We start from the raw sequence: 16,430 nt of genomic DNA, 5'->3' as shown, positions 1-16,430 counted from the left end.
TGGGGTACAGGGTTTTATGTTCCCCTCCCTTCCCTGGAGTGGATCTTTCTCTCATGAATCTGCCATCACAGGGAATTCCCAAGGAATCTTTGGAATCAGAATTGGAGTGGAGAGACTAGGAGGAGGAAAGTAGAGACAGCACGTGTAAACTGTTCTGTTGAGTTTTTCTGTAAAGGTTCAGTATCTCGAAGAGGATGTGGAGTCAAGGCACAGTTTTCTTAAGATGGGAGAAATGACAGCTTGCTGCATGCAGATGAGAATGATACAGTAGAGAGGGGAGAAAGGACGATACTGTAAAGAAATGGGAGAACTGAGTAGAGATGCCCTTGAGTAGGAGAGAGGATTAGTCAGGAGCAGGGAAGATGCAGGTCTGGGGGTAGATGCAGTGGTTGCAGGTGGGAGTGGTCTTCTGGTAACTTCTCTTTTATCAGGGAAATAGGAATCAGGGTCATCAGTTGCAAGTGAAGATCACTGAGGAGGAGTTTGAAAGTTTGAGTGAAGGGGAGAAAGCATGAAATAGCCAAGGAGAGTGGGAGAACGAATGAGTCAGGGGAATGTAGTAGGCATTTGGGGCAGCATTGAGGGGCCATGTGAGGTTAGTGGTATTGAATTTATAGTTAGCATGACTGGGTGGTTTCTCCAGCTATGTTCAGCTGCATTGTTGCAGGTGCAGAGTTGGTGGAGGGCTGGGTTTCACTTGGGTCATAGCTTTGCCAGGAGGTAGCAAGAAGAAAGAGAGTTGAAGTTATTTGGCAAGAAAGTTGAAGGTACAAGTAAACAAAGCTTTTAATGAAAAACCAGGGAAGTTAAGCTAAGTAAGGAGAGGAGTAAGGATGTGAGGGGGGAACAAGGGACAGGGAAAGGGGTCAGGATCAGTCTAGGGGGTCACCAAGGACTCTTGGAGTTGGATACTCAAGGCAATGAGCTGGACTGATGGATGATGGTGAGTGAGATGGATGTTGGAGAATGAGGTGTTTGAAGGTGAGATTATGCAGGAACAGTTATGGGTAATGACATGGTCAAGGGTATGATCTTGGGAGTGAAGGGCTGAGGTAGGTGAAGGACAAGTTGGCTGGAGGAGAGGAGGTCATAGAACAGAGAGGCTGATTGTTGAAATCGCCATGATTGTGACAGAATCATGTTGGAGAGAATGACTATGAGCTGGGAGCTACAATCGTTAGTGTGGGAGGGGGCATGACCAGGGGTGTGTAGATGGCTGCAACAAGGGGAGTAATGGATGGGAAAGTCCAGTGTCATGCATTTCAAAGAAGCTGGGGGATTTAGGGAAAAGGGAGGTGATGGAGTTTGGATGTGTTGTCCCCTCCAAACCTCATGTGGAAATTTGATCCCCAATGTGGCAGTGTTGGAAACTGATTGAGTCATGGGGGCGGATCCCTCATGAATGGATTAATGCTCTCCTTGCGGAGGGGGGATTAATGAGTGAGTTCTCGCTCTATCAGTTCCCGTGAAAGCTTGTTTCTTAAAAAGACCCTGGCAACTTTTCCCTCTCTCTTGCCTCCTCCCTCTGGCTTCCTCTCGCCATGTGATCTGCTTGTACCCGCCGGCTGTCTGCCACTTTCCACCATGAGTAGAAGCAGCCTGAGGACCATGCCAGATGCAGCTGTCCCAGAATTGTAAGCCAAATAAACCTCTTTTCCTTATAAATTACCCAGTCTCAGGTATTTCTGTTATAGCAACACAAACGGACTAAAACAGAAAATTGGTACCAAGGAGTGCGGTGTTGCTAAACAGATACCAGAAAATGTGGATGCAGCTTTGAAACTGGGTAATGGGCAAAGGTTGGAGGAGTTTGGAAGACTTAGAAGAAGAGAAAAAGACGAGGGAAAGTTTGGAATGTCTTAGAGACTTGTGTGGTGGCAAGCAGAATGCTGATAGAAATGTGGACAGTAAAGGCCATGCGGATGATGAAGTCTCAGATAGAAATGAGGAACTTATTGGGAATTGGAAAAAAGATAACCCTTGCTACACCACAGAAAGGAACCTGGCTGCATTGTGTCCATGCCCTTGGACTTTGTGGAAGTTGGAACTTAAGAGTTGTGAACCTGAGCATTTGGCCAAAGAAATTTCTAAGCAGCAAAGCATTAAGGAAGCTGCATGGTTGCTTTTAAGAGCCTACTCTGAGTTATGGCACCAAAATCATGATGTAAAGCCAGAATTTAAAAGGGAATCAGAGTGTAAAGATTTGGAAACTTTGCAGCCTGGCCATGAGGTAAAGAAGCAGAGAGCCGGAGAACGATGCAAGGGTGAAGCAGATAAACTGGTTGCTAAAGACATTATCTTGGTGGTGAGGCAGCCAGATGCTAATAGTGGAGAAAATGAGAGGAAGGCCCTGCAGGCATTTCAGAAGTCTGGAAGGGTGCCCCACCCATCACAGACCCTGAGGTTTAGAAGGACTGAGTTATCCTGGAGGACAGACCTGCGGTGCAGCTGCCCTTGGGATGCTGCTCCCTGCATCCCAGCTGCTCCGGCTAGAGTGGCCCCAAGTGTGGTTCATACTGCAGCCCTGGAGAGCAGAGGCCCGAAAACTCAGTGGCGTCCATGTTGTGTTAAGTCTGCAGGCCGGCAGGATGTGAGAGTAGTGTAGGCATGGCAGCTTCCACCCAGATTCCAGAGGATGTATGGAAAAGCCTGGGGGCCCAGGCAGAGATCTGCCGCAGGGGTGGAGCCACCACAGGGGCCAAAGGACATTATTTTGGAGCTTTAAGACACAATGTCTGCCCTGCTGGGTTTCAGACTTGTTTGGGGCCTGTTTTTCCTTTCTTCTGGCCTATTCCTCCCTTTGGAATGGGAATGTGTACCCAATGCCTGTTCCACCATTGTATCTTGGCAGTAGATAAATTTGGTTTTGACTTTTACAGGTTCAAAGCTGGAAGGACTTTTGCTTTTGGTCTCAGAGGAGACTTTGGACTTTGGACTTTTAAGCTGGTGCTGGGACAAGCTAAGACTTTTGGGACCATTGGGATGGAATGATTGTATTTTGTATGTGAGAGTGACATGAGTTTTGGGGGGCCAGGGGCAGAATGACGGAGTTTGGATGTGTTGTCCCCTCCAAACCTCATGTGGAAATTTGATCCCCAATGTGGCAGTGTTGGAAACTGATTGAGTCATTGGGGTGGATCCCTCATGAATGGATTAATGCTCTCTCTGGGGGCAGGGGAGGATTAATGAGTGAGTTCTTGCTCTATTAGTTCCCGCGAGAGGTCATTGCTTAAAAAGACCCTGGCACCCTCTTTCTCTCTCTTGCTTCTCTCTCTTGCTTCCTCTTGCCATGTGATCTGCTTGTACCCACCAGCTGCCTGCCACTTTCCACCATGAGTAGAAGCAGCCTGAGGCCCATGCCAGATGCAGCTGTCCCAGAATTGTAAGCCAAATAAACCTCTTTTCCTTATAAATTACCCAGTCTCAGGTATTTCTGTTATAGCAACACAAACAGACTAAAACAAGAAGAAAAATGCATGGCTTAGAAATAGCTACAAACAGCAACTTCATAGTCGTTTTGTGCCTCTCCTATTCCAGCCCCAGGGTATGGCAGCTGTTGAGGAGAGAATATCCCCCTCTTAGAAGGTGGCAGGGGAAGAAAGGCCCTTGGGGAGAACCAAGTACAGAGCAAAATAAGGAGTGAAAAGATGAAGAGAACAGGAAGGCACACTCAAGGATGTCCATTTATTACATTACTATCAGTAGTAATAGTGAAAATCTGGAAACAACCTAAATTTTTATTGCCAGGGGAATGCATAGATAAACAGGAGGTGATTCCAAAATAGAATTTGGTACACACAACAATGAAAAGCATGTACCAGATCCATGTGGATAAACATGGGAGAAAAAATCTTACAAATGTAAATTTGAGTGATACAAGTTGTAAAATGTTACAACCCACAAAACAGTTTTATATTTATTTATAAGCCTATAAAACTATAATGACATCATTGGAAAGGGCTCCCAGCAGCTTCAGGATGGTTGTTTTTTGGTTACCCTGGAGGGGGAGGGGAAATGGGGGGGTAGTAGAAGGGTAGCTTGGGTTGTATCTAAAATGTTTTACTTCTTAATGTAAAACAAGAGAGATAAACCAAAATATGAATCAAATTATAGTAAAATGTCAACTGATGTTAAATCTGGGTTGTGGGAACCAAGATTTGTTTTACTTTTCTGTTTGTTTGAAAGATTACATTTGAAAATTTAAAAGGTAAGAAAATTGAGGGGAGGAAATTACTAAAAAGTACGGTAATCAAGACTGTGTGCTACTGGCATAAGGATAGACAGATAAATGGAATAGAATGGAGAGTCCCGAAATGAATGAACACATTTATGGGCAATAGATTTTTGATAAGACTAGGGGGAAAAATAGTCTTTTCAATAAGTATTTCTGAGACCACTGGATATCCACATGCAAAAGAATTTAGTTTGACACCTACCTCACATCATACGCAAAAATTAGCTCAAAAAGGATCTAAAATCTAAATGTAAGAGCTAAAACTATAAAACTCTTAGAAGAAAACATAGGAGTAAATCTTCATGGCCATGGATTAGGCAATGGTTTCTTAGATATGACAACTAAAGCACAAAGAAATAATAGATAAATTGGATGTCATCAAATGAAAAAATTTTGTGTTCCAAAAATATTATCAATAAAGTGAAAAGACAACCCAAAGAATGGAAGAAAATATTTGTAAATCATGTATCTGATTGAGATTTAATATCAAAATACATAAAGAACTGTTACAACTCAACAACAAAAAAACAAACAACCCAATTATAAAGTGGGCAAAGGACTTTAATAGACATTTTTCCAAAGGAGATATATAAATTGCCAATATGCACATGATAAGATGATCAGCATCGTTAGTCATTAGGGAAATGCTAATCAAGACCACAGAGATACCACTCACACCCACTAGGATGAGGTAATCCAAAGGATGGACACTAACAAGGGTGGGGAAAGAAATGGAGAAGTTGGAACCCTCATACATAGCTGGTGAGAATGTAAAATGGTAGAGCCTCCCTGAAACCAGTCTGGCAGGCCTTCAAAAAGGTAATCTAATTACCACATGACCCAGCAATTCCACTCCTATGTATATGCTACAAAGAATTGAAAACCTGTTCACATAAAAACTTGTACACAAATATTCCTAGTAACATTATTCACAATAATCAAAAAGTGGAAACAACCCAAATGTTCAGTAGCTGATGAATGGATCAACAAAAGGTGGTATATCCATATAATGGAATATTATTCAGCCATAAAAAACAGTAAAGTATGACTACATGATACAACATAGATGAATTCTGAAAACATCGTGCTAGGGCCGAGCCCGTGGCGCACTCGGGAGAGTGCGGCGCTGGGAGCGCGGTGACGCTCCCGCCGCGGGTTTGGATCCTATATAGGAATGGCCGGTGCACTCCCTGGCTGAGTGCGGGTCACAGAAAAGACAGAAAAACAAACAAACAAACAAACAAACAAAACAAACAAACAAAAAACATTGTGCTAATTGAAAGAAGTCAGACACAAAATGCCCTATCATATGATTCCGTTCATATCAAATGTCCACAAAAGGCAAACCCATAGAGACAGAAAGTAGATTAGTGGTTGCCAGGGGCTGGGGCTGGGAGAACATGGAGAATCACTGCTAATGGTAAGGGATTTCCTTTAGCGGTGATGAAAATGTCTTGAAATTAGATGGTGGAGATGGTTGTACAACCTTGTGAATATATTAAAGACCACTGAATTTTACAATTGAAAAGGGTGAATTTTATAGTATATAAATAATAATTAAAAGACAAAAACAAAAATAAAATCTGGAGTCAAATTCAGGCTCCATCAGAGTGGCCTGGGCAGATGGCTTCTGTTCTCTGAGCCTTGGTTCCTCATTGGGGAGGAAGGTAGCTCAGGTGGCACCAGGCTGAGGTGGATTCCATGCATGGGTTCTTACTCCTGCTGATGCCTCTATTCCTAATCCGACCAGGGCTGCAGGTAAGGAGCAGGTGGGGTACAGCTGGGCCCTGGTGTCAGACCTGAGCACAAAGTGGGTCCCACCCCTCGCTGGCTGTAGACTCTCTCTAAGTCACAGTTTCCTCATCTGAGAAATGGAGATAATAATCACAGCCCCTTCAAGGTGTTGCTATGGGGAGATGATGAGACAGTGAATGTAAAATCCAGTAAGCATGCCACTCAGTAAGTACCAGTTGGCATTATTGTTATTATGACTGTGGTGGTAGTTGTCACTGTGGCTAAGCAGCCCCAGAAGTCTTTTACTTCTTTCTCCCCACCCGTCTCTCTCCATCCCAGGCTTTCCCGATTGCTTCACAGTCTCCTTGTTTGGCCCAAGTGGTGGTCAGGACTGAGCTTCAAAGACCTGGCCTCCTGGCAGGGCTTTTGGCCCATTTTCTTTGCTCACAAGGGCCCCAGACTTGCCAGCCCCCTGCCTTAGGCCCTCAGAGAAGTGTGCTCATCCTTCCTTCCAGCTCTTGGAACAAGCTGGGGTGCTGATCTTTACCCAGACGAGCAGAGGAATGTTGAGATGGCCCCAGGAAGCTTTGGGATGGGTTTCACAGCTGCTCAGAAATCAGAGGCCTGGAGTGGCCCCTATAGCCCCATGTGGAGCTCTCTCCTGGGGCACCCCCTGTCTCTGCAGAAAAGAGGAAGCTCCAAGGCGGTTGCTCAGGGCAGGGACTTTCTTCTTGCATCTCAGGGGAAGCACTCTACTTCTAGGAATTTATCCACCAGATGCATTCCCCCTTGTGAGAGTGCTCAAGGTAGGTCATTTTAGCATTTTTATGTAAATAAAAAAGACTGGGAAAACCCAACATGTTCGTCAACAGGGGACTGGCTATATGCATTACGGTACATGCGTGCAGTGGAAAACCACGTAGCCATTAGAAAGAATGAGGCCAGTCTAGGTATACTGATCGGGAACTGCTTCCAAGATGCATTTTAGGTGAAAAAAGCAAACAGCATTTCTGTATTTACTATATATATGCTGTCCACCCTTCCCCCTCCTTCCTTCTTTCCTCCCTTCCTTCCCTTCTTCCTTTCATTTCTATTAATGAGTAACTTTACATGTGTGCTTGCATAAGCATAGGCTTTTCTGAAGTACAAACAACAAATCATTGAGTCTGTTTGCCCCTCAAGAAGGGAAATCAGTCTTGTTGTGGGGAGTACTCTCAGAGGTGGGAGAATTACTTTTCAGTCCACCCCTTTTGTACTGCATGAATTTTTATCTTTTTAAAAAATGTCCAAGTCATACAAGAGGGAATTTGTATGTTTCTTTTTTCTCTTTTTTGGTGGCTGGCCAGTCAGGGCATCCGTTCCTGTGACCTTGGTGTCATAAGGCTGTGCTTTAACCAACTGAACTAACTGGCCAGGCCCACAAAGGGGAATCTGGTGAAAGTGAGACTCCCCCACCCACTACCTGAGTTCTCCTCAGAGGCAATTAATGTTATCAAGAGTTTGTGTATCTTTCCATACATAAACTATGCATGTGTACAAATGCACATTTATATATTATGTACTTTTTTTATTGTGGTAAAATATGCATTACATAAAATTTATATCTTGACCATTTTTAATGTACAGTTTGGTGGCATGAAGCAATTCACATTGTTGTGGACCATCCCCACTGTCCATCCCCAGATCTTTTCCATCTTCCCAAACTGAAACTCTAGCCCCATTAGACAATAACACCCCATTCCTCTCTCCCCCCAGCCCCTGGCAGCCGTCATTCTACTTTGTTTCTGTGAATTAGACTACTCTTGGTACCTCATATAAGTGGAATCATACCATATCTGTCCTTTTGCGTCTGCTTATTTCACTTAGCATAATGGCCTCCAGGTTCAGCCATGTTGTACAATGTGTCAGAACTTCATTCCTTTTTCAGGTGAAATAATTTCCATTGTGTGAATATACATTTTTCTTACTCACTTATCAGTTGATAGATATTTGGGTCTTTTCTACATTTACACATTTTTTAATAAACAGAAATTAACTTAAAAGAAGAAAGAAGGTTGGGGAAAAGAAGATTAGATCTGGGAACAACTGCCCCCTGCATCCCGGGTTATTCCCCACCTTCAGCCCCAACAGGAACTCTCCTTTCCTTTCTTTGAAAGGTGGTCCCCTGCGGCCTGCCTGGGCCTCCAGGGCTCGGTGAATCCCTCTTCTCCAGCTCCAGGAAGGCCAAGGGCACAGGAAGGGGTGGGGAGCAGAGGCGGCTGGGCCAAGGCTGTGGATCACCCTCCAAGTTCAGGGAAAGGTGGGGTGGGGAGAAGGTGCTGCTGCAGAAGCTGAGCTAGCAGGAAGGGCTTGGGGCCCTGCCAATTCCCCAGGGACTCAGGTGTTCTCCCCGGGGGGAGCCCCTAAGCCCACCTGTGGAGGGGCCTCAGGCCTGGAGGGCCCCATGTAAGAAAACCCAAGATAGGTTGATGAATAGTCACCAGGCCAATTGTCTGTCGCTCATTTACAATCCTCCAGCAAAAGCTCCTGGCTCACAGCATAACTTCCACATTTAAAAAAACATTTCCTCTGTTTTCCCCAGGTTTTAATTATGACACATTTAAAATGTTCAAGAGAGTTGTTAGAGTAGTTCAATGATCACTAGTATATCCACCACCGAACTGCAACATCATTAACGCTCATTTAGCCGTATTTGCTTCGTCTCTCCCTTTCTGTCTCTGGGAGATACACTCACACACACTCACACATGTATGTATCCGCACACACACATATATACACACATACCTATATCTATACACACATATGCACAAAACCATACATACATATATATACACACATACATCTATGTCTGTAAACACACACACCTATATACACATGCACACATACTACATACACACCTATTTATATCAATACACACAAACACGAATTTCTTTTGTCCCGAACTCTTTGAAACTAAGATCATCAAGACCGTCATCCCCAATCGTTTCAACGGGCATCTTCTAAAAACAAGGACCTTCTCCTCCATACCCTTCAAGTCTTTATTACACCTAAGAATATGAACACTACAGCCTTAATATCATCTAATATCCAGTCTATATTCAAATTTCCCCAATATATATATATAAATATAAAAATGAAAAAGTCAGTATAAAAGACACTGCTCTTTTTCAAAACTAGGATTCAATTTAGGTCCACATATTGCACTGTTATGTCTCGTAAGTCTCTTTTAATCTTAAATGTCCTATCCACTTTATTATTTTTTTAAAAAATATTAACTTTTTGATAATCCCGGGACAGTTATTTTATAGAAGGTCTGGAAGGTCCCACCTTCTGGAGTTGTCTGATTGTTTCCTCGTGGGCTCATTTACCTTTTTCCTCTAGCCCTTGCATTTTTTGTAAACTGGGAATTAGTACTAGAGGTTTGATTTGATTCTGGGAGACACCTTTTTTTTTTAATTGGTAAAATACACATACCATATATTTACCATTTTAAGCATCTTAAGTGTACAGTTAGTTTAGCGACATCAAGTACATTCACATTGTCATGCACCCATCACCACCTTTGTCTCCAGTACTTTTTTTTTTTTTTTTTTTGGTGGCTCACTGGTACAGGGATCCAAACCCTTGACCTTGCTGTCGCAAAGCTGTGCTCTAACCAACTGAGCTAACTGGCCAGCCCCCCAGAACTGATTATCTTGCAAAGCTGAGACTCTGTCCCCATTAAATACCAACTCCCATCTGCCCTTCCCAGCCCCTGGCGACCACCATCCTACCTTTGTCTCTATGAATGTGACTGTTCTAGGTACCTCATAGTGGCAGAGTCATACAGTGTTTGTCCTTTGTGACTAGCCCTGGGTAATACCTTTTTTTTTTTTTTTTAAGATGACCGGTAAGGGGATCTTAACCCTTGACTTGATGTCAGCACCACGCTCACCCAGTGAGCTAACCGGGCATCCCTATATGGCATCCGAACCCGGGGTCTTGGTGTTATCAGCACCACACTCTCCTGAGTGAGCCACGGGCCGGCCCTGGGTAATACCTTTTGACAAGAGGTCTTCCGAGGTGACACTGTGTGCTTCAGATTGCGTCCTATCAGGGGGCTCATGGGAAAGCTGGCGGATTCTGCCCACCACCCCTCCCCTCTGGCCGCCCGCTGCTCCCTCCACTTCCCCCACGCTGCTCAGCCCTCTTATCCTGTCGGGACCTTTGCACGTGCATTCCTCTCAGGCAGCCTCCTCCTATCTTCCGGATTTCTGCTCGAATGTCACTGCCTCATAGGTGACTTACAGGCCCTTCCACACTACCCTTCCCAAAGCTGCTTCCCATAGCCATTGTTCTCTGTTTCACTCTCATCAAGGCCCAACACCACCTTGTCTAGCATGTTTGTCTGTTGTCTGTCCAAAGACAACCTCCTGACCTCTGCTCTCCTGTTCACAGTTGTGTCCCCAGATCCCGGAAGCGCTCTTGGCACATAGGAGGTGCTTGTATTAGTTTCCTCTTGTTGCTGTAACAAATTACCACAAACTTAGTGGTTTAAAAACACACATCTATTATTGCATTCAGGTGGGCAGAGTCCTAAATCCATCTCTGTGGACTAAAAGCAAGGTGTGGCAGGCTGTGTTCCTTCCAGAGGCTCTCAGGCAGAATCCATTTCCTTGCCTTTTCCAGCTTCTAGAGGCCACCTGTATTCCTGGGTTCAAAGTACTGCAACACTTGGACCTCTGTCACTGTCATCCCATCTTCTCTGTCACTCTGACCCACTGCCTCCCTCTTGAAATGAAACTGTGATTATACTGGGCACATCTGGATAATCCAGGAATCTCCCTATTTTGAGATCATTAACTTAATCACATCTGCAAAGTCTTTTTTACCATGTAAGGTAACATATTCACAGCTTTCAGGGGTTAGACTGTGGACATTTTGGGGGGGCTGCTATTCTGTCTACCACAGGGCTCAATGAACATTTGTTGAGTGAATGAATAAATGAATGGATGGGTCCCTTTACAAACGGAGTCCTGAGTTCTGGGCTTGGCTCAGCCACTGTGTGGCTGTGTGACCTCGGGCAAGTCCCTGCTTTGTCTGAGCCTCAGTTTCCTCTTTCATGAGATATGTTCTGAGCACCCACTGTATGCCTGATCCTTCGAGGGCACTGGGAATGCTGAGAGAAGGAGACTCCAGCACGCCAAGAGCTTGGAGTTTGACTTCTGGGGAAGGGCCTGAGAAGGAGAAAAACTGACACAGTCTGCTCAGGGCCACATGCCAGGTCACTCTGACAACTTTGGAGTCCTGAGGGGGTGTGCTTACTGAAGAGGTGACATTTCAAATGGCTCTTGACACAGGAGTAGGAGTTTATGTGGTACAGAAGTGGAAAGTGGCACTCATGACCTCTTTGAGGAACTGTGAGGAGTGTGGTGTGATCCCTGAGAGGAGGGAGACCAGTGTGGGGACATGTCTGGAAAGATGACCTCGGAGGCCACAGACAGGAGCCTGGGCTCTGCCCTCAGGTTAATGGGGAGCCACAGCAGGGTTCTGAAACAGGAGAGAGGTGTGTGCAGCTTTGAGTCTGGACCACTGTGGCAGTCTGAGGAGGGGACTGAGGGGGCCGGTGTCTGAGCCTGAGGTGGAGATGGCCTGGACTGGGCAGGGACAGTGGTGATGGAGAGAAGGGGACAGATCCGAGAGAGATTTAGGAAGTAGAATCAATGAAACATGGCGATAGATTGAGAAGGGGGTGGGTGAGGGAAGAAAAATCCAAACAAGACAGAACATGTGTGGAAGCTCTGTATAAACTGTTGAGAGGACCACAAACTGGCCCCAGGAGAGGCCGGTGATGTGCAGAGACCAACCCAATGGCTTCACAGGCCCTTCCTTTCAAGAGAGATTGATGATGCAGCCATCAAGGGTACAAGATGGGCCTCAGTTCCAGGTTTTTCCAGATTGTCTGCATTCTCACTTGATTTACAAACAACCACTGAGGTAAATCAGTAGGACTGTAAAACCATCTCTATCATTTCCAGACAGGGAATCCAAGTCCCAGAGAAATCCAGTGGCATGGCCAAGGCCACACAGCAAGCAGAACTTGGGGAGCAGGGGTTCCAAGAGGCCCAGCTCAAGGGGGATTTTGCAAGTCTCTTGAGACCTAGAGGGGAGGATAGGGTGGGGGTCCCCTCGGGTGCTTCCCCGCCACGGAGAATTTCTCCAGTTTGGAGGAAGTGGGGAGTTCTTCTTTCATGATGTGAATGTCAGAAATTCTAGACTCATTGGTGACTAAGAGGTGTGCAAGGCTTGTGGGTAGAGGCAGTGCTTAAATAGCAGGCCTTCCCACCCTTCTGAGATTGCAGACACCTGGGCTGGAACACATAGGACAGAGCATGGCTGGCCTACAGGCTCCGATCCTGGCTGCCCTTGTCCTCCTTGCTGTGGCTCTTCAAGCAACTGAGGCAGGTGAGGCTGGAAAGAGGGAGGGCTCCTTGCAGAGGCCAGAGCTGGACACTAGGGTGTCTTCTTCATGTCATGGAAAGAGCACTGGGCCAAAAGCAGAAGACCCCAGTCTGCCATTGGCTCTTGTGGCCTTGGGCTAGTCGTCATGCTTCTCTGGGCCTTAGTTTACACATCTGTTAAATGGGTAGTCTTGAATGCTTGTGGTCTAGGGTCTCTCTCAGCTGGGTTGAGGGTTTGCGGTGGGCATGGCCTGGGGATCCCCTGTTCCAGAGAACTTGAGCATAGGGACCTTGGTGGGTGGATGAGGAGCCCCCAAGGGGGGAAGGCCTGAGTGGGGAAAGGCAGAAGCTGGGATAAGAGATCCTCCCTTGGAAAGCTGGTCCTGCCCTCCCATCACCCCGTTTTTTCCTCCAGAAATGTCCTCAACACAGGGTTCCTGATTCCTCTTCTCCACCCCATTGAAACTCTCCTGATCTGCGCTGGGTAGAGGAATGAGCACTGGAGTGGGAATCATGCAGTTATAAACAATAATTGCTCACAGCTACTGTGTTTCCTGAGAGCTTTCCCTGCTCTAAAAAGCCCATAAACTCAGTACTATCATTAACTCCCTTGGTCAGAGGAGGAAATTGGATCTCAGAGATGTTAAATGACCAGGGTGGCCTGGTAACTCAGGGCAGAGTAGGACTTGATCCCAATTCTGTGTGACTGTCCTCTGACTGGCCTTGGTCCTGGCTCTGCCACAGTCTTGCTGTGTGACCCTGGGCAAGTGCTGCCCCTCTCTGGACCACAGCCTCGCCAGTGCACAAGGACGGGGGTTCGGGTTCTAGTGGAAGTGAGCTGAAGCAGACTTCTCAGGTGATCGTGTGCTAACAAATCACTGGGAGCTTGTCAATATGCACATCTGATTCAGCAGGTCTGGGGCTGGGCCACATTTCTGACAAGCTCCCAGGTGATGCTGAAGCGGCTGGTCCATGTACCTCACCTCAAGTAGCAAGGATCGAAGGCTTCTTCCTGGTCAGAGTTGCTGTGTCCCATCCAGAAGCTTAGGGTATTGTTGATGCTCGGTCACTCTTAATCTCTCCTGGAGCTGACCATCCCAGAGTGTAGACACCGGGCCCTTACTGGCTTCTCAGAGGCCCAGAGAGTAGGGTCTTTGAGGGCCCAGAATCCTCTGGGCACCATCTGTCACATGAGAATGAAGAAGCTGCATCTCTTCCCTGGAGCCTGGAGGGGCCCGGAATCAGGGGCTGAGGGTGACCTCTGTGTGCTCCTCTTTGTGACTTCTCTGGGCACCCCACCCCTCAGGCCCCTACGGTGCCAACGTGGAGGACAGCATCTGCTGCAGGAGCTACATCCGTCACCCCCTGCCTCTGCGGATGCTGAAATATTTCTACTGGACCTCGGATTCCTGCCGGAGGCCTGGTGTGGTGTGAGTAGGGAGCTGGGGCCACAGGGCCTTGCAAGGGCTGACAGGTGTGGCCTGGGATGGCCCAGGTGTAGGCAAGCAGGGCAGATGCAGGGATGGGAGTGGCTGGAACTCTGGATGCCAGCCGGAAGGCCTTGGCTGGAAGAGAACGCCCAGCCCAGGCTTGAGTGTACCAAGAACAAAAATAATGTGTTCATTCAACAAATATTATTGAGCACCTACTATGTACCAGGCAACATGCCCGATTCTGAAAATGCTGAATAAAGAGGTGTCACTCCAGCATTGGCATGGCCATGTAGGCGGTGCATAGCTGTAGGGTATAGGTTTAGGGTACAGGGCATAGGCAGTGTGCCTGGTGCTGCGGAATCAGTGAAGTGCTCCCACCAGAGGCATCCCAGATCCTCCCCGGCCCCCTGGGAGTAATTCCAGGAAGCTCATTTTGATCATTTTGATAACGTGAAGAGCTAACACTTGCAGAGGGGTTCCTACAGGCCAGGTGCTGTTCTGAGCATTACCTGTGTGAGCTCATTTAATCCTCATAGCAGTCGTATGAGGAAGGTCTGCTATTCCCATTTTACAGATAGAGAAACAGGCTCAGTGAGGGGGGTGACTTGCTGAAGATTGCCCAGGCTGGCACCAGGACTCCTGGGTTCTTGTTTGAGGCTTTCTCCTGAGATTCTTGTTCTCCTTTGACTCCTTTTCCCTGACCAGGGCCTGGGCCAGCAGCTGGCTGAGGGGCCCCTCTTTCTGTGATGGCCCCTCTGGCTGCTTCTCCAACTCCTCAGAGCCCACTGCCCGTCAAATCACACATTGGTGGGGGGGGTGTTTGGGGGCTCATGACCTCTTTTGGGGCTCCATCATCATCTTCTCTTCTTCCTCCTCTTCACTGCTGACTCCATCTCTTAGAGAGCTCTGCAGGTGAATAACAGAGAAGGCTGATGCTAGAAGTCCTCCCAGAGTTCTTGTCACTTCAACTCTGAGCCTCAGTTTCCCCATCAGGATAGTGGGAGTAACAACCATTATTTGTATTTATCAAACACTTAGAGAGTGCTTGCTAAGTGCTAGGCACTGTTGTAAGCATTTTATAAATATGAACTCATTTACTCCTTGAAACAACCCTATGCAGTAGGTACTGTTTTGATGCCCTTTCTACAGGCGAAGAGATGGGCACAGAGAGGTTACGGGGCCTCTTGAGCATTGCAGGGCACAGTAATAGTAAGTGGAAGGTATAAAGCTCAATGCCTGGCACATAATAGATGCTCAATAAAAGACAGTACACATGTCATTATTGGATTTTGAGCTGGAAGAGACTCTAGAAGGAATATGGTTTGACAAAGGGGGAGATCGAAGCTCCAGGAGGGGCCGAGTGTTACCCAGTGACCACAGTGGGTGAGGAAGGCTGCCTGCGTGGCCAAAATTTGCATTGCTGCCTTCTTCATTCGTTCTGTTTGTCGGCCATCTGTGGGGCGGGGGCAGGTCAGGAGATGCGGGGATCCAGGAGCTCCTGGGCCCTGCAGACAGACTCTTGAGAGTCAGGAAGGGGGTCTCAGGGTAGGGGCGTGGCTCTGACCACCAGCCAGCCCTGAGCCCACTCTTGCCAACAGTGGCTTGAGTGCCCAGGCACTGGCCTGGTGTTTGCTGCAGCTGCCCTCACCCACACCTAGCTGTGTGATGCTGGGCCAGTGCCCACCTCTCTGTGCTTCAGACTTCTCAGAGGGGCCTGGAAGGAGATGCTCTCCAAAGGCACTGCCTCTTGAGAGTCTGGGTTCACAGTGTGCTCAGTGCAGTCAGATCTTACCAGCTCTGGTGTTTGGGAAAGTTACTTTACCCCTTTAGGCCTCAGTTTCTTTAGCTATAAAATGGGTAGAATAATAGGCACGCATAGAGTTGTTGTAAAGATTTATTTAGAAAATCAATGTATCAAGTTCATGTTGTAGCCAAAAAATAAAAAGAAAAAAAGAAAGAATGAAAAAAGAAAATCAGTGTAAAAGGTTCAGGCCAGCTCCTACTTAATTATGTAGCACCTATTATGTGCTGTAGCACTTAATGCTATATTATCATCTCCATTTTACAGATGTGAAAACTGAGGCCCAGAGAAGTGAAGTGACTTGCTAACAAGTGGCAGAGCTAGAATTTGAACTCAGCTAGGCTGGCTCCAAAATCCACACTCTTGGCCACTCTCTTTCTCAAGGCAATGACAGAGATTTTACAAGACTCTTGGGGATTCTACTCCATGGCCTGACCTGGCACTCTAGGCTGGGACTGAGGAACTGAGGGTCCCGGAGTCCTTGCAGCTCATCTCTCCCTCAAGAAATGTGCTTTGCATACAAAGGTGGCTCAGAAAATTTGAACCACTGTATATAGCAAGTACCCCCAAATGCAGCAGATGCATAAATGCTGAGCCCTGCATACAGTAGGTGGCTCATAAATGCTAAGCTCCCAGGGGGGTGTGGCATCCCCACTACATGCTAATGCTGCTGCGTTGTCTCTCTGGTGTTTCCTTCTTCCAGTTTGCTAACCGCGAGGGACCGGGAGATCTGTGCTGACCCCAGAATGCCCTGGGTGAAGAAGATTCTCGACAGGCTGAACAAATAA

General features: G+C 46.8%; 1 protein-coding gene across 1 annotated transcript; it reads left to right on the top strand.

Moving 5' to 3' along the window:
- The first annotated feature begins 12,339 nt into the window (after positions 1-12,339).
- CCL22 (C-C motif chemokine ligand 22) lies at positions 12,340-16,430 on the top strand. The gene is made up of 3 exons (XM_063109273.1): positions 12,340-12,412; positions 13,715-13,838; positions 16,346-16,430. Exons 1-3 carry the CDS (start codon positions 12,340-12,342, stop codon positions 16,428-16,430), a joined length of 282 nt encoding a protein of 93 aa, XP_062965343.1.

This window comes from Cynocephalus volans, chromosome 10, assembly GCF_027409185.1.
Source record: "Cynocephalus volans isolate mCynVol1 chromosome 10, mCynVol1.pri, whole genome shotgun sequence".
Lineage (NCBI taxonomy): Eukaryota > Metazoa > Chordata > Mammalia > Dermoptera > Cynocephalidae > Cynocephalus > Cynocephalus volans.
The sequence above is the reverse complement of the archived record's forward strand: the minus strand, read 5'-3'. Positions and strand labels throughout refer to the sequence as shown.